Source organism: Centroberyx gerrardi, chromosome 16 (assembly GCF_048128805.1).
Source record: "Centroberyx gerrardi isolate f3 chromosome 16, fCenGer3.hap1.cur.20231027, whole genome shotgun sequence".
NCBI lineage: Eukaryota > Metazoa > Chordata > Actinopteri > Beryciformes > Berycidae > Centroberyx > Centroberyx gerrardi.
In genome coordinates, this window is record NC_136012.1 from 9,692,510 (window position 1) to 9,716,675 (window position 24,166).

General features: G+C 46.2%; 4 protein-coding genes across 4 annotated transcripts; 3 read left to right on the top strand and 1 right to left on the bottom strand.

Annotated features, from left to right (window-relative positions):
• Positions 1–2,987: 2,987 nt before the first annotated feature.
• On the top strand, positions 2,988–4,951 carry LOC139925892 (endonuclease domain-containing 1 protein-like). The gene is made up of 2 exons (XM_071917400.2): positions 2,988–3,290; positions 4,162–4,951. Exons 1-2 carry the CDS (start codon positions 2,988–2,990, stop codon positions 4,771–4,773), a joined length of 915 nt encoding a protein of 304 aa, XP_071773501.2. The 3' UTR covers positions 4,774–4,951.
• Positions 4,952–5,271: 320 nt separating this feature from the next.
• LOC139925436 (uncharacterized) lies at positions 5,272–10,686 on the bottom strand. The gene is made up of 6 exons (XM_078289256.1): positions 10,510–10,686; positions 9,593–9,966; positions 8,094–8,183; positions 7,843–8,006; positions 6,965–7,076; positions 5,272–6,818 (listed from the first exon to the last, which is right to left on the bottom strand). The coding sequence occupies exons 2-6, from the start codon at positions 9,894–9,896 to the stop codon at positions 5,758–5,760; spliced, it is 1,731 nt and encodes a 576-aa protein (XP_078145382.1). The 5' UTR covers positions 9,897–9,966; positions 10,510–10,686; the 3' UTR covers positions 5,272–5,757.
• A 310-nt stretch (positions 10,687–10,996) lies between these two features.
• mif (macrophage migration inhibitory factor) lies at positions 10,997–12,716 on the top strand. The gene is made up of 3 exons (XM_071916936.2): positions 10,997–11,208; positions 12,162–12,334; positions 12,447–12,716. The coding sequence occupies exons 1-3, from the start codon at positions 11,101–11,103 to the stop codon at positions 12,511–12,513; spliced, it is 348 nt and encodes a 115-aa protein (XP_071773037.1). The 5' UTR covers positions 10,997–11,100; the 3' UTR covers positions 12,514–12,716.
• A 4,862-nt stretch (positions 12,717–17,578) lies between these two features.
• LOC139925780 (uncharacterized) lies at positions 17,579–24,136 on the top strand. The gene is made up of 5 exons (XM_071917295.2): positions 17,579–17,742; positions 18,264–18,865; positions 19,429–19,574; positions 20,509–20,569; positions 21,472–24,136. Exons 2-5 carry the CDS (start codon positions 18,556–18,558, stop codon positions 22,809–22,811), a joined length of 1,857 nt encoding a protein of 618 aa, XP_071773396.2. The 5' UTR covers positions 17,579–17,742; positions 18,264–18,555; the 3' UTR covers positions 22,812–24,136.
• The last annotated feature ends 30 nt before the right edge of the window (positions 24,137–24,166 follow it).

Genomic DNA, 24,166 nt, shown 5'->3' on the forward strand with positions numbered 1-24,166 from the left:
TTATAAATGTTCTCTGGCAGCGAAGTGATGATGACACCGTCTCTGATTTGGAGCTGCACTCAGTTTATTCTTCTATAGAGTTTAAGTCTCATCCTCTGAGCTGTGCCTTAACCAATCTGTTAGAAAGGGAAACACCAAGGAAAAATCACTGTACTTAGCAGTGAGTTTATAGTACCATTATAATATTCCTATTGGGTATAAACTGAATGTACCAAATATTAAGGAAATCTTAAAAACCCTTCTGTAACTCATCTACATCTACATCTCCTCCTTTGTGATTGGTATAGATTTAATAAGGGAAATCAATAAGGGATAATGGCTTTTACCATCAGTGCACTTCATGAAAAGAGTAAGTCTCCCTAATATTTTGTACTTTCAGTGTATATTATAGTTTTGCTGTGATATTTGTATATTTCCCCCCTAAATGTATTAGGCTACAGGATTACTATAGTTCTCATGTAAGGGAACAGAGAGAAAAGGAAGCATTCATTCTGGTTCAGAGTGGAACAAGGCCGTAGTGTTGAGACTTATTTCAACAGGTAAGTGAGCCAGGTATTCAATGTAAGAATGTCAGAAAAGATCCAAAACACACCCTGCAGTCTCTTCAACTGAGTCAGCAGCATAAAATTAGGAAGAAGAAAGGAAAGTGGCTGACACACACACACACACACACACACACACACACACACACACACAAAATTGACTAAGACTCAGCAGCTTTCCTCTCACTGGAAACCAAAAGTAGTTTCATGGTCATCTGCAGGTTACTGCTCGTCATCACTGACAGTAAATGCAGCCTTGCTCTCTGTCCAACCAGCTTCAGTGACCGGACCCTGACTGGTTTCTGTATCCTGGAAAGTCAGGCTGCTGCCAAGTGTCATGTCTCTGATTGCTCACTAGATGGCCATGACCATCAGCATCTCGCAGTCAAAACTCAGCCAAGGATTCACATCCTTTGATCTTTGTCCCACTCCTGGAGCTGCACCTTTGGTAATAAATTTGAGACCAAATTTGAAGGCTCATATCATCTTTATTTGAACTTTTCCATCCAAATGAGCTTTATTTAAGAGGTATAAACTGGAAAATGTGACCATACACCCAGTAAATCACCCTCAGCACTAACATGGTATCCACAAAATGTGTCTCCCATTCACTGTCAATGGAGCAAGATTTCTCTTCTGGTGACACACTGTAACAGACTTTTCAAGATCTTAGGAATCACAATTTTTACTTCTGTTTTATGGTGGCTCTTCCATTTAAGATGATTTTTGATCTAAGATGATCTCATTCACTTACAAAAACATCTCACTGCCGACAAAGATGATTTTGGGCGTTCAGGCCCAGATAGGTGTGACTGAGGAACAGCTAGTCTAAAATAAACCCCTGGTTGCCTCCCAGTGACCCCAGCAGCTAAGGTGAATACAGTATATTTGTAACATTATGGCTTCAAGTCTGCCTCATTGCCTTTGCTGTATATCATGCTCTCTCTCTCCCCCATCTTTCCTGTCTCTCTGCCTTCCGCTATCAGCATGACTGGAACACAAGGTTTCTCCCACGAACAGGTCAAACTTCCCAGGCATGTATCGAAACAGAGCAGTCACGGGCTTTCTCTCAAATGACAGATAAGACATAATGAAAGTATAAGAGGCGTTACATCTTGTAGAAACATTTTTATGGTTCTCAGTTTTAGTTAGAGGGGGAAGTTTTATCATGAGAAGAAAACTGAAAATGGAGAGAGACGAAAAGAGAAAGAGCTGACTCGTTCACTGGAGAGCAGCGTGCGTTTGTGTGAATTTGATCTCAATGAACAACTTCCGAATGCTTTGGTGCTGCGCTGGGAGGAGGAAGCCAGATTAGGACGGTGCTGTGAATGCGAGACTTGTCAGCTAAGTATATCAGACCGGTGTTTGTTCAGAGATACACAAGCATCTTGCCGCAATACACACACAGAGGTACGGAGCCTGGCTCAGTATCACGCAGGGTGTTTCACAGGGACTAGACTTGTGTTTTCAGCACCTCCGCGTCTGCCAAGATGCTCCCAAGATGCTTCATCTCTCTGAACAAAGTGAGGGAAAGCCGGGGACAGATGCAAACACGGGGGAAATGCTGCAACACTTCAAGGGGGTCTATGGTCCTTCTTCCAAGCCAGCCTCAAAAGCCCGGTCCTGGGGGGGGGGGATGCAGGAGACGTCTACACATCTTTTACCACTTCTTTCCAATGCCAGTAACTGTATCTGTCACTCTCCGTGGTTTTTCCTTCAGTTTCTTCTATGTTCTTTACAGCCAGAGTGTAGTGACAGAGCGTCTCATGTCTCAGAGAGCACACTAGATGGATGCGACAGAAGAATGATCTCAAGCGTCGGACCTGTTAGGAAGTGTAACTGAGGAACAAGTGTCCTGGTCGAGAGTAACCAGCCGCCAGGGTCAGTCTCGATGCTCAGTTTAGGCTTCAGAGTGCAACTTCTTCTTCTCCTATACTGGCCACATTCCAGGCAAAGGATCAAAGACTTTGAAAGAACGGACTCAAATGACTAATGAGAGAAAGATACACACTGCCATGGGTTCCCAGAAGACAGCTGGAGTGCTGGTTACTGGGGGAAGTTTGATAGCGAGCAGGAGAGGGGGCGGGGTGTGAGTTGAAATTGTCACTCACATGGTTTCTTGCTGTCAGTATATATCAGAGTAAATGTATGTACCAGCCCACAAATGCCTACACCAGAGGCTGAGGGGAGAGAAAGGAGATACAGGGTTTAGTTCACCGCAGATGTGTGTGGATGTTTGTAATCTGTGACTCAGTACGCAGCTGATAAGGTTATTGTACTCAGCTTGGAGGAGAAGGACCTTAGATTAGTTTGCACAGCAGTCAGATTTGTCTGAGAGGAAGTCTGCCAGTGAAAGTATCTGCTAATAAGCGTCTCTTTCTTCAACACACACACACACACACACGCAGAGGTACCGTAGATACAGGCAGTCTGGTGCTCTGCAGGATGCCACAAAGGAACATGCTGCAATCCTCCAAGGGGGCTCTTCTGCTTCTCTTACCCTGGCTCGGCGGCTTGGTCCTGGGAGAGGTCGGGGACTTCTCTCCCTGCCTCCGTTTCTTCTACCAGAGCGCTCCACCGAAGGGCATTGATGCCGAAGGGTACCAGCCCATTTGCCAGCGCTACCGCAACCAGTACCGCTTTGCCAGCCTGTACCACCGGCAGCGTCGCGCACCATTGTACTCTGCCTACATACTCACTCCTGCGGCAGGCAAACGGCCCGTCAACTCTTGGAAGTATGAACCACAGGTAAGCAGAGAATGTGTGTGTGTGTGTGTGTGTGTGAGAGGTGTGCAAGAGCAGCCAATTCCTGTTAATCGTAGCTGTTAAGTAGAACTAGCTAGATAATTGTGTGTGTATATACTGTAAGATAGTGGGGGGAAAAAAGCTATTGGCCTGACAGGGGGAGAAGTGGAGCAGAGCCCCCTTGGAGGATTACAGCATCTTCCTCTGAGATGGAGGTGCAACAACAACAGAGCAGCAAGTGCTAACCATACTCTGTATAGGTTGAGCAGATGCTTGTCCATCGCAAACAACACACAGTCCTTATCTAACTAACCTCGAATGCAAATTAATTCGCAGCTGTTTGTTTATATCATGGTGTGAATGCCTATTATGTTAAGTGTATTCAATAAATCAGCAGATGTATCTCACAAAGAGAATGCTGCATCTGCATGTAGGCTTAATGGGTATTTGGGTTTTAAGATAGTGATAGAGGATGTGAGAGAGAGAGCAATAGGAAGTTTCTGTGAAATTGAAGTGTTAGTGTGGTCAGTGTGTGATTGGCATAGGCAGGTTGTGCCCTTCTCTACAGCAATGGCACTTAAGTGTCTCCCCAACAGTAAATATACAGTGTGAACGCCATCTGACACAGTCTTTTATCTGGTGAGGTAACAAAGAACTGAAACTAACACATAATTTCAACATTCATAACTTCTGTTTTCATTTTTCTTTTCCAAACTGCATGACCGGACACACTCATTCACTCTGTGAACATACACGTGCGCGCGCTCACACACATGCCTAGGGTTCAACTAATAAATAAGGCTGCAAAACACTCTGTTGTAGCTCTTATACAGTGATATCTCCTCTCTCTCTCTCTCTCTCTCGCTGCTCTAAGCTGGCGTTCTCCAGTTCCAGCCCAGAGATGCGGTCCTTCCCCAAGCGTGGCCCCATCAGCCAGAATGTGATTGAGAGCCAGGCGGTGCTTCTGGACTACAAAAACTCCACCTACACTAAGGGCCACCTCAACCCCAGCTTGCACCACCACACAAAAGAGGACCGGCAGGCCACCTTCACCCTGACGAACGTCGTCCCCCAGCGGGCGGGGTCCAACTCCGGCCCCTGGGCTTTGCTGGAGGCCGAGGTGAGAGCCAGGCTCGAGGCTTTCTGTGACGGGCCCATGTTTGTGATCACCGGCGCCCTGCCTTACATCTCTGGAGAGCGCCGGATCAAGAACAGAGTGGCGGTGCCCGAGTACATGTGGTCCGCCTACTGCTGCCCATCCTACAATGCCAGCCTTCCCGATTCTGCGCAGCCCTATTTCCCCACGTATGCCGCGGTGGGAAGAAACGACCAGCAGAGCGGGGAGGAGATCGTGCAGGTGGATCCCAAGGCGAAGTCGTCGGTGCGGGGGTACGATGTGAGGCGGATGCCCTTGGAGACCCTGGAGGCTATCCTGACACAAAGGCTGGCCATGCCCATCAGCCTGTTTCATGGGCAGTGTCAGTGACAACGCTGACAAGCTTCAGTTCCTTAGCTGAAACCATAGACTGTAAATAATAGGGGTTGAAACCAGATGACAGCCACCTCAATTGATTACACACACCTCAATCAACAGCTTCCCAGTTAGTTTGTGATCGCAACACACCTAATCCCCCTCTCCACTATCTGTTTCCATGCCTACCTGTGGCTCCTGGGTGGGTGGAGCCACCGAGGACAACACATCCTCTGGTGGCCTAAACCAGTCTGCTCCCAGTTCCTCACACACACACACACACACACACACACACCCCCTTTCCTTAACTGCTGAATAAATCTTTCATCCATTCAAATGCTGTCCTGTCTCATGATTTTATAAAATGAATACTTGTCACCCGAGAGCCTCTTGTCAATGCCATCTTATAAAATGTTAATCGACCCTATGATTTTCCAATAAAACATGATCTAAAGGAGTCAGAAGAGCCATCTGAAGAATTCAAATGTTTATTTCTCATTGGTATGACCAAAAAACAAACATACAAAATACCCAAATGTCCATATTTTCAGAAAAAAACAAGGCCATCATAATTTTAACATTAAAATGAATTATTGATACAAAGATAAAAATGTACATATTTTTTGAGAATCATAAATAAGTACAACAAGCTTTTTTCTATGTACAAATGAAAACACCTCCAAACAAAATGGCTGAATGTCTGAGATTGATTTCATTTATCTTCTTTTAGGGAAATGCCATGTACAATTGACTTCCTGTCAACTCTGGACATTGAATTTACCTCTTTTTAAAAATATCCGCATATCCATCTCCTGCTTTATCCTAATGTCAACTCAACTTTTCATCCTGTCTGTAAGAAAGGCAACTCCAGATCACTGAGAATAACACGAGCATCGACCTTTCACATTCATCAAAATCCTGCATTCTACCACATTCACCTCATTCATCTGCTCAACTGCTCCTTCTTTCCAGTTCCATCAAACATTTTGAGGAGAGACTCTAAAAGCACTGGTGGGTTTTCAACTGCTCCACATCGCTGAAGCTCCTTCCACAATGGGAGCACTGGAGCGCTGCCTTTTCACTGCTGTGAATGAGCTGGTGTCTCTTTAGATACTCCACACGACTGAACCGCTTCCCGCACGCCTCGCACCCGTACGGACGCTCGCCCGTGTGGATCCGCTGGTGCCGTTCCAGGTTGCCCAGACGACTGAAGCTGCGGCCGCACTGCGGGCACCGGTGCGGCCTCTCGCCCGTGTGCACCAGCTGATGGCGTTCCAGCGAGCGCGAGTGCGTGAAGCGCTTCCCGCAGATCTCGCAGCAGTGCGGCCGCTCGGCGGCGCAGGCGCACTCGTGGTTCTTAAGCGCCCAGGCGTGGCTGAAGGAGTTGCCGCACGAGGCGCAGGGGAAAGGGGTGTCCTCTGCTCCGCTGCCCTGTAAATGGGCGCCTCCTAGCGGACAGGGGTGCTCCTCCAGCTCGGCCTCGGAGGTGAAGCCTCCTCCGCACTGGGGGCAGAAGTGCAGCAGGTCCCCGCCTCCCTCTTCCTCCCCTCCGCTGTCCCCGACGCTCCCCGGGGCAGACAGGTGGGGCAGCTCGTCCGGCCCTCCCTGCTCCACTGCATCGTCTGCAGCCATGACCGCGGCCAAGTCCCCCTCTCTCAATCTCTTAGACCAGCCTGAGCGCAGCTCCCCCCCGACCCCTCCGGCCCTCAGACTGTCCTTCAGCCTGCCTTGCTCCAGCAGGTCCTCTCTCTCCAGGGTCGGCGGCTCGGGCTCCAGCTCCCCGTCCTGCTCCAGCCCGTCCAGGCCGATGTACTTGGGGGCCAAGCTCATCTCACTGCCCGGTGCTGTCTCTGGGTCAGGGGTGACCGGCCCGGAGGCCCTCATGGCGGCCTGCTCGCGCCCCCTCTCAGCCCTCAGCGCCGTCTCCAGACCCCTCAGCTCGTCCATGGTCATGCCGCCCTCTGATGGCTCCGTTGAGCCCACCTCCCATTCCTCCTCCTCCTCCTCCTCCTCCTCTCTGTCTCTTGGATGAAGGGCCGGGGGACGATCTGACAGATCTCCTGAGGAGAAGAGACAGAGAGAGGAGAAGAGATATGGGAAGAGTGAGATGGCATGAGTGATCATTTCCACCTTCTTTCATAGTATGCCTCCCTGAACATTTCACCAATTTCCCCTCCCTCAGTGAATGTGTCCCTGGTCTCATTACCTTCGCTTTGGGCTCTGGAGCCGGTGTGGAGGTTCTGGTTGGGCAGTTCCATCTTCAAAGCCTCCTTGATTAGCCGGAGGGAGGCAGGTTGATAGCCCTCTAGGTGACCGAACTGCATACACAATCATAGAGAGTTGCAAAATAACTTGGTTATCAGGCCTGCTTTTATTAGAGGCCACACAATGGAAACCAGACCAGTAAATTCAATTTATTGTCTGCTTGCATACGCTTTTTTCAAAAGTTGTAAAATCAACTTACAAACAACACCCATTACAGCCACATAACATGAGTAATTTCCATGCCCATTCAGATGTTTACAATGTATCTGAAGATAAAGCTAATAAGCCTATATCTTACTCCCTCACTCTGTGATTCAACCCACAAATTACATAAGGTGGCTTTTAAATGGATGTAATTCTTTACAGCCTTTTTATTAGCCATCATAAACACCCTGTAAAGACTTGACAATGACACCAATAACGCATTCTGTATGCTTTGAATATTCAGAGACAGAAGTGAAGAGTGGAGCTGTGCCCTCCACTTGGTCATGTGGTGGAATAGCAAAAAGCTTTTCACCCCTACCAGTAGTATTTCTGCCTAAAAGCTTGCTGCACTTGAGATTTGGAGAGCCCCACTCGACGGGCTCCTCTGGAAGCTAAATATCAAATCAATAGCTTTCCCTTTATCCACGACATCTCTGCAGTGATTCAGTGGCGGAAAAAACACAAGCAAAACTCCGTCTCCCTCTGTATTATCTCTCCCTTTCTCTCTCTACATTCTTTTTTTTTTTTTCCATATGAAGCTGCTGAGCGGTGCAGAGATGCTGTGCCACTTTCTCCTCCTACTCCTCCTCCTCTGAGAAAGCCCGTCTCCCTCACCTCCTCTTTGATGTTGGCCGTCTCCTCCCCCTCTCCGCTGAGGCTGCCCTCCCCTTCCTCGTCCTCCACCATCCCTCCCTCATCTTCTTCGTCCCCGGGGAACTGGATGAGGTACATCTCCCTGGCCTCCTTCCCCCCTCCTCCACCTCCTCCTCCTCCTGCTGCTGCTACCATCCCCACAGCTCCTCCGCTTCCTCCTCCTGCCCCCCCCCCTCCTTCTCCTCCTCCTCCTCCTCCTCCTCCTCCTCCACCGCCGCCGCCGCCGCCGCCTCCTTCCTCCCACACACCTCCAGGCCAGCCCTTGCCATAGGCTGCCGCCGGGCCCTTCTTTGACTTGCCTCCTGTGGAGACGAGAGGAGAGGAAGAAGAAAGAAGGGTGGGAGGGAGGAGAGAGGAAGGGAGGGAGGTGAGAGAGGAAGGAGAAAGGGGGGGGGGGGGGGGGTGCGCGGGGAGAGACAGGAAGGAGAGAGAATGAAATATGAGGGGGAGGGAGAGGCACAGAGGGAGAACGAGGAGAGAGTGAGATAAGTGGGAGGAGATGTTGGGGGGGGGGTGTGGGGGGCAGAGGAGAGAGAGAGAGATGAAGGAGAGAAGAGGGCGGAGAAGTGGGAGATGAGGAGGAGGAGGAGGGGGGGCGGAGAGGCAGAGGGGAGCAGGAGAGAGGCGGCGGGAGCAGAGGTGGCGTTGGGGGAAGGGAGAGAGGAAAGGGAGCAGGGGGAGGAGGGAGAGCGAGAGCATGATGAACGAGTGAGGAGAGAAGGGGGCGGAGAAGGACAGACAAGAGAGCAGGAGAGGGTGGGAAGGAGAGGAGGACACGTGACAGAGAGGAGAGGAGAGGAGAGGAGAGGGAGGAGAGGAGAGGGAGGACGGGTTGAAGGAGAAAGAAGAGGGGGGGGAGGATGAAGAGGCGAGAAGAGGGGGGAGGGAGGGAGAGAGAGAGAGAGGAGAAGTGGAAGTGGAGAGGGAGTGTGTAATTATGGAGGGTAGTGGTGGTGGTGGAGGAGGGAGGGGGGCGGAGAGGAGCGGGAGAGGAGTGGAGTGGAGGAGGTGGGGGGAGGGGAAGAGGAGAGGGGGGGAGCGGGCGCGCAACGTGATGAAGGAGAGAACAGAGCAGGAGAGCGGCGGTGAGGAGGTGGGGGCAGGGAGAGAGAGGAAGGATAAGGAGAGTGCGTGAAGGAGAGGAGGAGGAGGAGTTGGAGAGAGGAACAGAGCAGGAAAGAGGAGGGAGGGAGGGAGGGAGAGAGAGAGAGAGAGAGAAAAAAAAAGTGGAGGAGGTGGGGGCCGGGAGAGGAGGGAGAGAGGAAGGGAGGGAGGGAGAGAGAGAGACAGAGTGTGCAAAAGCACAGAGGAGTGGGAGGGACAGAATGCAGCGGAGAGAGGAGAGGGGGAGGTGAAGGACGGAGGGAGCGAGCATGAAGAGGAGGCGGAGGAGGAAGGGAGGAGGGAGAGAGGAAGGAGGGAGGGAGGGAAGGAGGGAGGGAGGGAGGGAGAGATCAGCTCTTGCCAGATGGTTTCCAACAAAACAAGTGCGTCTTCACATAAGCCCTGACTGCAAAGCATGATTCCAATTCCCTGCTTCTCGCAGTTAAAAGAAAAACACACACATGTATATTGTAATAATTTGTCTAGTGGGCTCCTATTTGATTGTAGTGACAGTGTTATACACAACACAGACTAAAGGTGATGCCAGCTACCTTGAGGCTCCTGAAGCCATCGCACTCACACACACACACACACTAGAAATACTTACGGGCTGCCTGAACTTTTCGCTTCTTCCGCCCTCCGGCTCCATCCTCCGCCGCCGCCAGCCCGGCACTGCGGCGGTTGGCGGCCCACCCCATGCCGTACTTGCGCTCGTTCCTCAGCTTATTCTCGGTCAGCCTCAGCCGGAGTTTCAGAGCCTCGTTCTCCTTCCTGTTGAGGGACAGCTCCACCAGGTAGTCGTTCACCGTCTCCTGGAACAGCTTGGTGATCTCGCACACCGAGGCCCGGATGAGACTGTCCATCACGGCCGTCAGATGGGTCTCGAAGGTGGTCACGCATTCCTCCATCATGGCCACGGGTTCAGATGAAGTGGAGATGGTGGGGGGGGGGGGGGTGGGTGGGTGGTGGGGTGGGCTGGACCTGATGATTGTTCAACAGCAACATACATTACTGTGTTAGTGTATACTCATGATATAGCCTAATCAATACATATATGACCCAATTCATATGACCCAGTTTTCCCACGGGGATCATTAAAGTTTCACCTTATCTAATCGAATCTATTTAATGTCTGATTAGTTTCTCCACAACAACATCAATAACCAAATTAACTTAACGTTAATTCCCAGCTGTAATACACTAGCCACAACAAGATAATCTCAATAGTGAGATAAAGTGTGACAGGGCTCCATGAATCCACACAGTATCGTTAGTTTCCCTATTCCATATCTGTTATCAACTTATTGACAAGGCTGCCGCTTGCCAGTGTATTTAAAGAGTAGTAAAGCGGTAGCGTAGTTTGTTAAATACCAACCTGCGTCACGTTAGCTTGCTAGTTAACTTGCTGACTTGTAATACTGATCGACATACAGGAGACTGTAAAGAGAAGAGGAGCAGAAACCTCTCCGTAGCGTTGGAAAGTGGTCGTGCTAGCAGACTGGCTAATTTAGCTCGGATACGCACCGTTTGTTTGCTGAAAGCAGGAGAACAAGACGTCAAACGGCGAAAGACCGGGCGATTTCACGGATCACGGATACGTCTGCCCGCTGTTCATGAGCACAGAGACGGGGTGACAAAGGAAAAAGACATCCAACTTCTGCCCTCTCTCCCAGGCACTGTTTTCCTTCTCGCCTCCTTCAACGCTGCTTGAGGATGCTTGAGAGAACTGCGCATGCGCAGTACCGTAATTACCCTACACTCAAGAGCAGCCGCACCCTAAAAAACCCTTTATGGAGGCTTTCTAGGTGATGTGATCCCAGCGGTGGTGGTATTAGGAAACAATAAGACAATATATATATATATCTTTTCCATGGGGTTGGCGTTTTGTTTAGCTTACACCAACAATACATGGATACTTGTAGATGCCAAAAGCTATATCTTCCAGGATGGATGGAGGCGCTGTGGTCGTCCACGTTATGTGTCACATGATCGCACGCTCCCGAGGAAGACAAGTATAGTTCCTCCCTCTTTCCGCCTGCAAGCAAACAGCTGAATCGCACACGCGCGCTCCTGCTCCTCCGTTTGCAAGAGAGCAGTACTTGGAAAGGAGCAATCATGCCGATGTTCATGGTGAACACTAATGTGGCCAAAAGCGACGTCCCGCCCGCGCTGCTGTCCGAGGCCACAGAGGAGCTAGCTAAAGCGATGGGCAAACCTGCACAGGTAGGCCGGGGGGAGGGCGGATTTACTTCTGAGCATAACATCATATCTTCACATGGGTTGTATAATGAAGCTGATGGCTGACCACCACCTTCAAGGAGATACTGACTCGTCTATTGTACAAGACCCTCATGTCTGCAGCTAAGCTTCTGATCAGTGCGAGACGATGAGCATGCGCAGGCGCAGCCAGTCCCAACAGACCGCAGTTGCAAACTAGGACACTAGCAATCTAGTGCATTGTAGTGAAGTAATGCGTCTCCATTCAATCTGAATTAGTGAAGCTGGCCTCATATGCAAACATTTCTTTGACTGTTGTTTGTAGAGAGCCGTTTTGGGTAGATGATTGACCGTCAGTTGCGTCAGTTCACTAAACCCTAACTATAGCAAAGTCTCTGCATCTGTTATACAATCTGAAATAATATAATAATGGAACTACATTGTAATATAACTGATATAATTTAAAATAATTTGACACCAAAACTTTGAACCCAGCTTATATCCACTAAATTTTGGAGGCGAGTGGAGCACTGACTGACTAACTGAGATATTGTTATTGGGTCACTGTGATAGATTATTAGACGTATGCCATTTAACTTGTACAGACTTGTCCAACTTAAAGGGAGCATTGGTCCAGAATGCACTTATTGTGGCTGTTTTTTTTTAGTTTTTTTTTTAGATATGGCTCAAAACTAAGGAACAAGGATTTTGCTTTATCTTTGCTCTCCATTATAAAGCTAAAAACTACAAGATCACATCTGGGCTCACGTAGGCTGCGAATATATTGAGTGTCACACCTTGTCATACCCAGTTCATGCCCATGTGATCAATCCAGCCACAACTTTGGGCATGTAATGACTGACACTCACCAAGCACCATGTGAGAAATGAAGCCATTGTGTGTGTGTGTGTGTCCTCTGGGCTGACATCTATCTTGCGTGTCCGTCTTGTATGTTCCAGTACATCGCTGTGCACGTCGTCCCTGACCAGATGATGATGTTCGGAGGGAAGGGCGACCCCTGCGCCCTCTGCTCCCTGCACAGCATCGGCAAGATCAGCGGCGCTCAGAACAGACAGTACTCTAAACTGCTGTGCGGGCTGCTCAACAAACACCTGGGCGTCTCTCCTGACAGGTAGCAGACAGCAGAGCACATGAATTTGACACATAAACCCCTGCATCTCACACACCTCTCTCAGTGTTAATGTCCAACCTCGTTAACCCCAGTCTCTTCGGCTCTGTTGCAGGATCTATATTAACTTTGTGGACATGGATGCAGCCAACGTGGCCTGGAACAACTCTACCTTCGGCTGAGCTGGAGGTCAACACACTTGAACTGAAGCGCATTCCAGTATTTTCCTACATGTATGAGCGTAGTTAAAAGGCTAAATGAAGAAAGCAGAGACACCCGGCGATCCACTGGGCTAACATAAGAGTATAGTCTTAAAGCACTTAGCTGGACCCCTCGCTTTGCACTGGACCTTTCACCTCGACTTAATAAAGTGACCCCTGCAGATCCCAAATTGTCCTGCGTTTTCCTTGTTTGCCTGGTATTCATAGACATAGCAGGACGTGTTAATTTGACACTCAGATCTATTCGCATGAATGATTTGCTACCTGGTGGGAAGCAATAATTATATCCATCGAACTGAATTGACTGATAAATACAGTTCACTAGATGTGTCAAGCTGATGAGCGAGGCGCTTTATTTTTAGACGTTTCTGGAGTTATGGAGTCCACTTAACATTCCTACACTACACAGCTTATTTCAAAAGTAGGTATACATTATTAATACTCACTGTATTAAATATGTTTCCTTTTTCTTATCAATTGGATGCTGAATTGTTTTGTTAAAATGACTAACAAAGTTAAAAATGACAAATTATACAGCTTTGATTTTCATTATTATTATCTTATTTTTATTATTCAAAATTGTATGCCTACATTTGAAACACTTGGTACATCCATGAACTGATTATACAGATGAATGATGAAAAGTGGCATCTTTACAATTGTTGTTGGGTCATTTTCCACTGGGGGATGATGTTCCCTGAATAAATAAAGGTAAAAATAATATACTTCAGGATGTCTACTACTGGACCTGTAGGCCTATCTGATTCTGTTAATTCACATCGGCGTTATAAAACAAAAAGTCATACCAGCCTGTTCTACCACTTTTTTCTGTTATCTTGCTTTATTCTTATCACATCCTGGGCTCAAGCAACAACCTTTTTGAGAAAGTTACAGTGAAACTAACTTCCTCTGTGTGAATTATCAATGGAGTAACTAACCCAGAGTATATTGGGGCCATCCGCACAAATAACAGCTCTGCAAACTATGTGTGAACTGAATACCAAGCACCATCTCATCCCCACTACACACATCAGCATGACCGGCTATAGACTGACCCATACACTTGTCCCTGTTTTAGGATATATAATGTGAACTTAAAAATACTGTAATTAAGTTGTGCGTCAAAGCTGCAGAAACATCACAACTGCTTTTGAATTGAATCGCTTTGATGAGTTTGAATGAAGTGAATGCCTGATTTTTGTACACTGAACAAAAATATAAACGTAACACTTTTGGTTTTGCTCCCATTTTTCATGAGTGGCCTTTTATTGTGACCAGCCCAAGGCACACCTGTGCAATAATCATGCTGTTTAATCAGCATTGTGATATGCCACACCTGTCAGGTGGATGGATTATCTTGGCAAAGGAGAAGTGCTCACTAACACGGATTTAAACAAATTTGTGAACAAAATTTGAGAGAAATAAGCCTTTTGTGTGCATAGAAAAAGTCTTAGATCTTTTATTTCAACTCATGAAAAATGGGAGCAAAAACAAAAGTGTTGCGTTTATATTTTTGTTCAGTAAAGATATTTTGTAGTTTTGGAGATCAAAACATTATTGGTGACATGAATCAGTTTTATTCTAGCATCTGAGCTGCTTGCCATCTGTTATGAGCAATACACTGTTCAGTCAGCACACATCGGCGATGAAAACAGTTTGTAATCATGTTGGTCTTGTAGCGCTGACAAAAATGGTAATCTTTTGAGAGAAAGAAGATAACATGGTCAGACATCATTATAATGTTATGTAATGTGTTTCCGCGGTGCTTAGTTGTCCCAGATCATAATGTTTGGAGGAAACACAGAGCCTTGTGCCCACTAATCCCTCCACAGGGTTCAGACTGTCACTGAAGAACACACACACACACACACAGACACACGTTTGAGAAGAAAAAATATATCAAAGAATCATCTACCTTTGGATAATCAACAAAGCTAGACTAAGTGAATTAGTAACCATGTGCATTGATCTTTGATCTGTCATGCCATGCAACAAAGTCAAAGGAATCAGTTCCTCTGGTAAAACAAAACAAAACAAAACAAAACAAAATATCTATCTATCGAAAGAGAGAGAGAAGGAGAGAGATATGATTTACTACAGGAGGCTATGGAAGTGGGCCCAGCCTAGGACACTGAAGAACATTTAATCAAATGTAAATACAACTTGTCACACATCGAAGTGCTTTTGGTTAGAAATAATGACAGAACAGACCCTGCAACAAAAGCAGCTGTTTCGGTCGTTGTAATTTTATTTTAGAACTAAATCTGCATAGAGCTTTCTGCTGCAGCATCTGCAGGGGGAGGATAAAATGCAAATCAGACATGTAAATTATGTTTTCATTAATTATTCCTACACTTCGTTAGGTCGTTCAGTAATGGCAGCACTTTAAAGGCTCTCGACGGATCTGTATCTTCACCTATACGTCTGAAGCATGGCCTGAATTAGCCTACTGATGGATGAAGTCAGTTTGGACCGAATGATGCCGCTAAACAGACGTGGATCACAGCGTGGACCCGCTCTCGGCTGAGAGGAGGAAGAGAAGAACTCTCACTCTGCCTCTAGTTCCGGGGACCGCAGTACGTCATCGCGAAGTGCGGCAGGAAAGTTACAGACCCTCTGCTCTCACAGGCCGTTCACACCATGAAAGTATTATACTCTGTTAACACAAGCTCCGGTTGTATGTTTGTCATGATCTCATGTAGCTACAAAGTTTTGACCAAGGGAAAATAAATATTAATCTATAGCCGAATCCGGGTGGAAAAAGAGTGACATCTTCTCCCATCTTCTCATAAAAATGGACATCAGTAGTTATCTGTTCTTATTTAAATGCTTTCGCACTCTCGAAATCTGAAATAACAGAAGACGGCTTTATCCATACCGGCAATCATGGGCGGAAATTACGGGGGGGACAGGGGGGTCCGGACCCCCCCTTCCTGGGAAAATCAGAGAGTTGTCCCCCTCAATATATCATTGTAAACATAACTATATAATTTTAAATAATATAATAATATGCATTGAAAGCACTTGTGCTAATTATAGACACAAAACAATGCGTTTTTAAGTTTCTAAAGATTGCGCCCCCCCCCCCCCCCCCCCCCCCCCACCCTCTCATATGCCTCACAGTGGTTTGGTCCACTGCCTACCTGCCTCCCCGAACCCCCCCACACACACACATTAGCCCTCGGTACGAGTGTCTGTGGAGGATCTCTGAGAGTGTGTCAGTGGTGGCAGACCTCCAGTAAGTAGCTGCTTCACAAAGGTTAACTTAAATCAAATGATGTGTCAGACATTTTTCTTTACTTCTACCACTCAGTAGAATAAAACACATTCACAATTGTAACCAGACTACATTTTGTTCCATTACCTCGCGGTTGAATCTTGTGCGTCAGCGTGTTGGTACGGAGCCGCGTCTCCTAATGCATGTATGTGTATGGAGGCAGGAGGTCTATCCACAATTAAAATCCTCATAACTCACTGAATTTTCGACCGATTTTCAAGCGGTTTGGTTTGTTACAAATGCCAGACATGTATTTATGATACAGGATACTTGGTTAAATTAAAATGCGGGTTTTCATACCAAAATTATCTTTTGTAGATGGTAACAGTAATATTTCTATAATATAATAGGCTATTTAAGATTAACTTACCCTACGTAATTAGGTTCTAAGTATATTCTTTTTTTCTTACTGCATGTAAAATGGCTGCCACTGTAATTTTGTTTATAATTTTGGAAATAAATGAAGACTTAATTCTTAAAAAAGACCCTGAAGTAAGTTTCTGGCAGGCTTCATAGCGTTCTGGACTTTTACACATTGACAGCAAAACATTAGAGATCTGCTTTTTCGGGAAAACTAAATCTAATTAGGCATATATTAGCTTTAGTTCAGTTAATGGGTGTTGCATCTCATCTACTACTGTAAATAACCTGCATGCTGTGTGTGTGTGTGTGTGTGTGTGTGTGTGTGTGTCTATTTGTCAGCCAGCCAGGTCAGTTAAAATGGCAGAGAAAAGAAAAACAGACATCCGATCATTTTTCAGTGCACCGAAACGCCAAGTAGAAAGACCCCAATAATATCAATGGCAATTTGATAAAATCTTCATAAGAAAGGAATGAAGTGCTTATGGAAATGTTTCATAATGGACCTCTATATACATTTAATACAACAGTACTTTTGGCGGCACCTTTGGTGTCCCCTTCAGGAATTGCTCTTGAGAAATTTTTCTGTTTATTGTCCCCCCCCCCAACAGTGAAATGAAATATCCGCCCTTGCCGGCAATGATGCCATATTACATGATTACATCGCTGCCTTTTGAACTGTGGTGTCTTGCTTACATCGCCCCCCTGGATCAGCCTCCAAAGCCTCCAAAAATAATTTGAGGGCGGACCAACAATACAACAAACTGTTCTCCATGCATTGTGTTTCATGCATTTATTTCTGTAGCCTTTCAAATAAAAGTTATAGAGCACCAGACAAATTTGAATGGCTGTGATCAACTTCTTCCACTGCAAGTGGAGCAGTTATTCACAGAACTCTTGTCATGTGGAAATGAGGGAGAATAAAAAATTGGAAAAGTTGAGAAGTGGTCAGCTTTTTGTGGGCAACAACCAGTCGTCGGTTGTAGAAAATAAATGAACTTCCGGTGACTAGTTGATCAAGTTGATGGCTGTGTATAGTTGAGTTTATATTGGGCCAAATTACACATACACACTGAAATTGTAATTTTGGTAAATTTAAAACATAAAATAAAAATAAAACATAAATTTTAGCTCTGGATATTTGAGAGCTAAAATTTACGTTTAGTGATGAGTAGTTTTTGTTTCAGGTGTGTAGCAGATCGGTTGCTGTGGTAACGGCGTGACTATGCTTATATATGTCTCTGTGCATGCACGAGGGTAAACGCCCACTTTTGCGTGAGTGATACATCTAATCGATAGAAAATCTTTGCAGTACAACGGTACAGACGGTGACGTCGCAGTGACGTGTCCTGTAGTCCCGCTTCTGGTCCCGGTTCTCGAGGAAAAATGGCGGAGGGAGATGTTGACTATGTGGTCGTTGCACAATAATTAGTTGTTAAAAGCTGATGCGACCGCTTATAGTTCATGTAATTGGGCGTTTCTTGGTTCCAGAGGGAAGATATAGACCGTGGTCATCGTAGAGGAACTACAGGGGTTGCTGCTTGTGCCGAGTGGTCAGTATTTAGCTTCGACTATACATAAACACATTGCATGATGGTCAAGTGACCGCCATGTCTAGCGTTACTTAATGTTTTAGCTTGCAGTTTGTCGGTCCGTTTTTCTCTCCTAATGTTTATAAACTGTGAGCGAAGTAGTTCACATAGGAGCCGAAGCGGTAGTCTGCTATTCTTTTGTTGAATGCAAGTATTTCCATTCAGTCAGCTGCCAGCCATTGATGTGATTTTAAAGATCAGCGATTTTACCAAATGCTGCTCGGCCGGGCTTCGTTTCTGTCAACGGCTCTGGCTTCGTTCTAGCCAGTCGGCTAACGTTACCATGTAAGGTCATACTGGGATTTGCTGTATAAATGTTAGATCTTAATGACTGGTTCTTGCTGGGAAGGTATTGTTCACATCTTAACAGTTAATTTGTTGGAATTTGATTGCCTTGGATGTGTGTGTGTGTGTGTGTGTGTGTGTGTGTGTGTGTGTTTGTTGTGTTCATGTCTTGCTAATCAAATTCTTTTGTTTGACAGATCAGCAGGAAACGGTATCACTTCCACCTGAGCTTTATATACCGGAAGGCTATAAGCAGTAGGTTGGCATAGTGAGTCTTCAACCACAAGACCTGTGTTCAAAGCCCTGTTTCATCAAGCTTTCACCCCGCTGAAGTGTCCCTGGGCAAGAAACTGAACCCCTACCAGCTCCAGGGGTGCTGTTCTGTCACTGATCCTGACCTCTGACCTCTGATAAGAGAGTTGCCTTACGGGGGTCAGTAGAGTATCACACAAGGCTACCTGAGCCAGCAGCTGTCAGTCATCTACAGAGATGTCAGACTACCTGAGCAGAGGGTTCAGGGCACAGCTGACCTTAGCCATGGACTCAGTACTGAGGACAGCTGTGTTTGAAATCACCAGGATCTTTGAGAACAGCCTACATGACCATCAATTGGAGCTGGTACAGAAAGGAGAAGAGATATCCAGACTACAAATAAAGCTGGAGAAGGTGGAGAGGAAACTGAGGGAAACGGAGGGTGGAGGCGACGGGAGAGCGGAGAAGGACGAAACGCAGAGAGAGTCTGAAGATGGGCCAAACACCCCCGGACAAACTTCCATCATTCCTGAGATTGATGTGGAAGGTACAGTGTGTAGACAGAGTTTGAGATGGGTAACTTCACAGAATATGCTGTTTACTACTGTCGAGGGTAGTTTATGTTGGGATGCAAGCACAGCTTTTTGAGTGGTACCAGTAAACAGAAAAACTTTTATCTGTGTTTATATTCACCGATTTACAATATTGTTGCATGTTATGGATATGGTTTAATTCACTCAGCTGTGAATTACTGCAACCATATTTTGCTAAAGTGGGACTGGCTCTTTTTTTGGATTGAGCCTCCTCTATGCCTGTATTGACCAGTAGGGCTGCACAGTCGCAGTACCAAGAAAATCAAAATCCAACCCTCAAAATAGTTATTTCCAAGAGGGAAAGGTGTTTCAAATGAACTCCTAGACAATGTATTTTGGTCTTGTGCATATTTCCTGACTAACATACTGCATATCCATGTTGGAAAAGCAAGGAAAATGAAAAGGAAAATGATGCAGAAAATCATAATTAATTTCCACAACATTATCTATTTGTTAATATCCTGCAGCCCTATTCAACGATGTTATCATTTGTGTGTTTGCGTATGTGTTTGTGCAGTGCCTGATGACTGGTGTGCTCCCCTGGGCTGTGACAACGTGGCGGTCCAGCCCTCCTGGACCAGGCAGGAGGATGGTGTGTGTCCCAGTGTAACCCTGCGCCCGCTGTCCATCTCTCTGTGGCACATTCCAATCATCAAGCAGGAGGTGTGTGTGTGTGTGTGACTGAGGAGGAAAATCTAGACGTGGTGATGTTAGAATTTAGCACCAAAGACCAGCAGAGGAAACCACTGATGATGCATGTTGTCTAAAGATGCAGATTAGAAGCATGGACTGCAAGTCTCAAATCTTAACAAGGAGATTGAAGTCTTTTGAATAGTAGGAAAGCTCAGTAATACAGTAATAGCACGACTAAGTGAATTTACGTTTTCCTCCAGTAAAGTAGTTGGTGGCAGTGGCAAGACCCTCAGAGGGAGGGGGCAAGCAGCAGTGCGAATAATAAATAATCATAACCAAGGAGCTGTGTCAAATGAGGCTGGGTAATTGGTGTGATGTGCAATTAGCAGATTTGATAAGCCAGTAGAGGCATCCAAAGCCACCAATGATAGCCACATGCTCCACGGGAATGGACGGATCAAATGCATCCTGGATCGGCAAATAAGGAAAAAAAAGTATAGAAACAGAAATTTGTGTTCAATATAAAAACCTAGTAAGTTCCCTGCTTTTTCCCTGACAGTGAGATTTACTGTTCTAATGAAAATTGTCACAAGCACGTGATAGGTAGGCCTAACCAATCAAATACATGCTGAACACACCCTGTCTCACATTGTCGGGATCAATTAACGAGACCTGAACAACATGTAACACTAAAGCTAGAGCTGTTGTGTATTTTTATTTCTGGAGGTAAACATTTTATTTAAATTATTTAAGTTTTTCTGGCATTTTGGCAGAATCAAAGCGTTTCAGAACATCCAGGAAACCTGGAAGCTGGCAGCGAGGCAACACGCAGTATCTGACAGTTAGTTCATCTCGTTCATTTCTGCTGTTGCAGATAGTGTTCCTTATGAAGCTAAACCATATCCTTTGCACTTTGTTGCATTGTTAATTCTTGGAGATTTAACCAGTAATATCTATATTTTAGGTGGAGGATGATGAATTTGAATCCCACCAGCCAAAAGCTGTCGACAACAAACCCAGGAAAAGTGAGTGCTGTAAATGATTATTGCTATTGTCAGCATGTGTGCTGTAATCCCGCTCTCACACCCACATTTACACTCAACTACAATCCCCAAGACGGTTGCTGTAAGTAAGAATGCTGTCTCTGTCAACTTGTCTGGTAAAGTCTGTTTAAAATGCATGATATTGTTCTCTCAAGAGCGACCTAATATTATGGCCCAAATTTCAGTCTAACAAAAATAAAATGATTGCCTTTAACTACTTCTAACGCTCATATTGACTATTTTTTGCTTTCAAGGGTTCATATGCATTTCTTTATTGATTTGCAAACAAGGTCAAAAAAATCTTCATTTTTGCCACAGGCGGAAAAAAAAAGATGGATCCAGATAGAATCCGAGAGGCCGAAATGACGATAACACTTGAGAGGACAGTGGGTAGGGTTGAGAGTCGAGACCTGTTTCAATGCTTCCAGAACCGACTGATCAAAACCTCTTCCCTAAATTCAACTATTTGTGCAATTTTTCTATTCTCTAAACTCGTCTGCTGTATGTCAGTGACTGTGAGGTTGTTATGTAGTCCGGTTTGGGGATGAGGGTGTTTGTATTCGGAGCAGTTTCCTTCTAGCATTCTAACATTCACCAAATTCCCAACTGTTGTTCAATTTTGTTGCATGTCACTTCCTCACTCTCAACCATCTTTCCCATCTCCACTGCACACTGCCTCACAAAGCAATACCAGAAATGCTATAAAACCGGTTTTAACACTTCTAAGATCAGTTTTGTAGAAATTACTAGAAACTAGCATAGTGGCTATTCTGTCTACCTTATGCAGTCATTTTGATAAATAGTAGACTGATGGGTGTTATCCATGCCACCTCTCCTTTTTCGCTTGTCACAGGTTAATCTCTTTCCAATCTTCTCTCCCACAGCTTCCTCATCAGGCAGGCGGCTCAGACACATCCAGGACCAAAGCTTGCCTCTGCCCGTCCCAAAACGCCGCGGTCGAGGTCGGCCACCACAAAGAAACAATGCCGAAAATCTGCTTCAAGCCATTAAACAAGAGCATTCTCACCGACCAGTCACTGTGGGTCGGAGACGGAGGCGGAGAGATTTACTAGGGACAGAACAAGGAAATGTAGTGACGAGACAGAGCAAGGGAAGGAAGGTCCCGGCGACTGAATCTGCCGCAGATGTTAAAAAACAGGAGACGGCGGTGAATGAGAGTGAAACGTATTCCTGCAAGTTCTGCGATAAGGTCTTTGACACGGAGTTTGGCCGAAGTGTACACGTACGATCACACAAGAAGTGCAAAGGGTGCCGAAAGATTTTCCCTTTCCCAAGCGCTCTCGGTGTTCACAAAAGGTCTTGCAGGAAATTAAAGAAAATGATTGCGTCCAAAAACGCCAAGGCTGTCAAACCTCCAAAACCAAAACTTGAGTCCGACCCTGAGGACAAAGCAACCCCACCAAGCAAAAAGCCGGTTTTTGTGAACAAGAAAAGCACGCCTACCTCCGACGACCACAGTCCAGCTTCTCTCCCGGAAGACACATCTACTTCCACGAAAACCAAACGGCACTCCTGCCAAGATTGCCAGAAGAAGTTTTATTCTCGCTTCACACTCAGAGACCACATGCGCCTTCATACTGGTGAGAAGCCATTTGCTTGCACCATATGCCCACAGAAATTCCGCATCAAACATTTGCTGAAATCGCACATGTTCAAAGCCCACAGAGAGCAGCAGACATACGGGGAGGCTAACGGAGAGCTTGCATGGACCAGGCCTCTAGAGGGGTCCGAGGACAATCAAGTGGATTCGAGTTTGCCCGGCCAAGACCCGAGCACAGCAGCTCATCATAACGACGTTCAGTTAGCCAGCAGCCAAGACAAAAAACAAACGGCTATGGTTTGGCAAACCATGGGCACAAAAGTCTCTGAAGGGTTCGCTTGCTCGGTGTGCGAGAAGGTCCTGAGCAGCAAGTACTTACTGATCGAACACTTCCGCATCCACACAGGGGAGAAGCCCATCAGCTGCGAGAGGTGCGGCGCCACGTTCCGGTGCCGTTCCCAAATGAGCATGCACAGAAGCAAGTGCCGCGGTTCCCGAATGATCTCGTGTCAGAAGTGCAAGAAGCAGTTCCCCACGCAAATGAAGTATAACAAGCACGTGGTGGAGTTTCACAAGGACTGGCCGAACGTCTGCCAGCTCTGTGGCAAAGGCTTCTTCACTTCAGGACGCCTCAGGAACCACTATGATCGTGCCCACATGTAGGCCAGTGTACAGTTAACACCGTGACTATTTGGACGTTGACACATGTGATGTTGTGGCCCCCTGCTCTTACTGCGTTGGATGCAGGGCTTTTCCTGCATAAAGCATTCTTTAGGCGGCTGCCTCGCTGATTTTCTCTGCCTCTTTTGACAAATTGTTTTTAAAAAAAGTAGTAGTTTCATCAGTGTGTTCACTCTTGGGCCATACTTCTGCAAACCATAAAGATTACACAGAATGGAAGATATTCTGTCATGGTTCTAGTTTATTTTAATAATCCTGATTATTCAGTAATATCAGTGTTATTTGGAGCTCATTTTTGTCTCAACTGAGACCACATTCCCTAGCTCCTCATGCTGACCCTCTCTTTCTCTCAATTTAAACTCTAACTTATTCTGGAGATTTTAATCATAGTCATTTTTAGTCAACAATTGTTATTCTTAGAATAGGTATGCATAAAATCCCTCAATGCCCAGTGTAAAAGCCTCAGCCTTTATAATGAGGATGGAAATAAAAAGCTGGGGTCTCATTTATAAAACTCTGCGTGGATTCCACACTAAAAGGTTACCTGCACACAGAGGAGGAAAAATACGTACGTACAAAAATAATCGGATTTATAAAATAAAAAATAAAATTTCCCCTTTATAAATCACAATCCAATTTGAAATGTTGCGCATGTGCACGAGCCTCATACTCCGCCCCTTAACTCCCACAATTAACCATAGATGGTCAATGAAACGCCCTGAATGAATACTGATGTGTATGTAAATATGTTTGTCATTCCATTCTCCCTGTGAGAAAATGGCAAAGCCGGAGCCAGGCGGAAAAGAGACATTTCCCCGGTGGCCTCAGTTCGGGCGTCACCAACCAGAAACAGTTTGTTGAGAGGCAAGATGTCACAGCAGCAGTTAATGCTGCCAGCTCCGAGAGCCAGACCCTTTATAAAACTAAAACTAATTGTCCAATATAAAGGTTGACGCCAAGAAGCGCATTGGACTGTTGTGTCAGCACCACGGGCGGGGCGATGAGACACCGGAGCTCTCTCCTCTTGAACGTTACACCTCGATGACGGGGGAAACCCTATTTAGTGGCATAGTGCCAGAAACACAGCGTGACACTGACTTAACGTTAGAGAGGAAGATGAGATGCTGCGACTGACCCAGGTATCGTAAATGTGCCTTTTGTTTTTGGAAAGAGTGAACGTAACCAGGCACTCAGCATTTCACATTCATTTGATTTGAATAAAAAACGCATAGACACGTTCTGTATTCTCGTTTTCTGACTCGGGGATCAGACCGTGTGAGACCGGGGTGAACAGGAGGAGGGCTGCGCCTGGCACCGGCGTCTGTCATAACGCATCA

Bases quoted from the DNA above. Each gene is read 5' to 3' on its own strand.
- LOC139925892 (XM_071917400.2), top strand. From the start codon at position 2,988: ATGCCACAAAGGAACATGCTGCAATCCTCCAAGGGGGCTCTTCTGCTT. The intron at 3,291-4,161 runs GTAAGCAGAGAA...CGCTGCTCTAAG, and splicing joins CTTGGAAGTATGAACCACAG to CTGGCGTTCTCCAGTTCCAG.
- LOC139925436 (XM_078289256.1), bottom strand. From the start codon at position 9,896: ATGATGGAGGAATGCGTGACCACCTTCGAGACCCATCTGACGGCCGTG. The intron at 8,184-9,592 runs GTAAGTATTTCT...TCGTCTCCACAG, and splicing joins GCGAAAAGTTCAGGCAGCCC to GAGGCAAGTCAAAGAAGGGC. The intron at 6,819-6,964 runs GTAATGAGACCA...TCTTCTCCTCAG, and splicing joins CTCCAGAGCCCAAAGCGAAG to GAGATCTGTCAGATCGTCCC.
- mif (XM_071916936.2), top strand. From the start codon at position 11,101: ATGCCGATGTTCATGGTGAACACTAATGTGGCCAAAAGCGACGTCCCG. The intron at 11,209-12,161 runs GTAGGCCGGGGG...TGTATGTTCCAG, and splicing joins CGATGGGCAAACCTGCACAG to TACATCGCTGTGCACGTCGT. The intron at 12,335-12,446 runs GTAGCAGACAGC...GCTCTGTTGCAG, and splicing joins CTGGGCGTCTCTCCTGACAG to GATCTATATTAACTTTGTGG.
- LOC139925780 (XM_071917295.2), top strand. From the start codon at position 18,556: ATGTCAGACTACCTGAGCAGAGGGTTCAGGGCACAGCTGACCTTAGCC. The intron at 18,866-19,428 runs GTACAGTGTGTA...GTGTTTGTGCAG, and splicing joins TCCTGAGATTGATGTGGAAG to TGCCTGATGACTGGTGTGCT. The intron at 19,575-20,508 runs GTGTGTGTGTGT...TCTATATTTTAG, and splicing joins TTCCAATCATCAAGCAGGAG to GTGGAGGATGATGAATTTGA.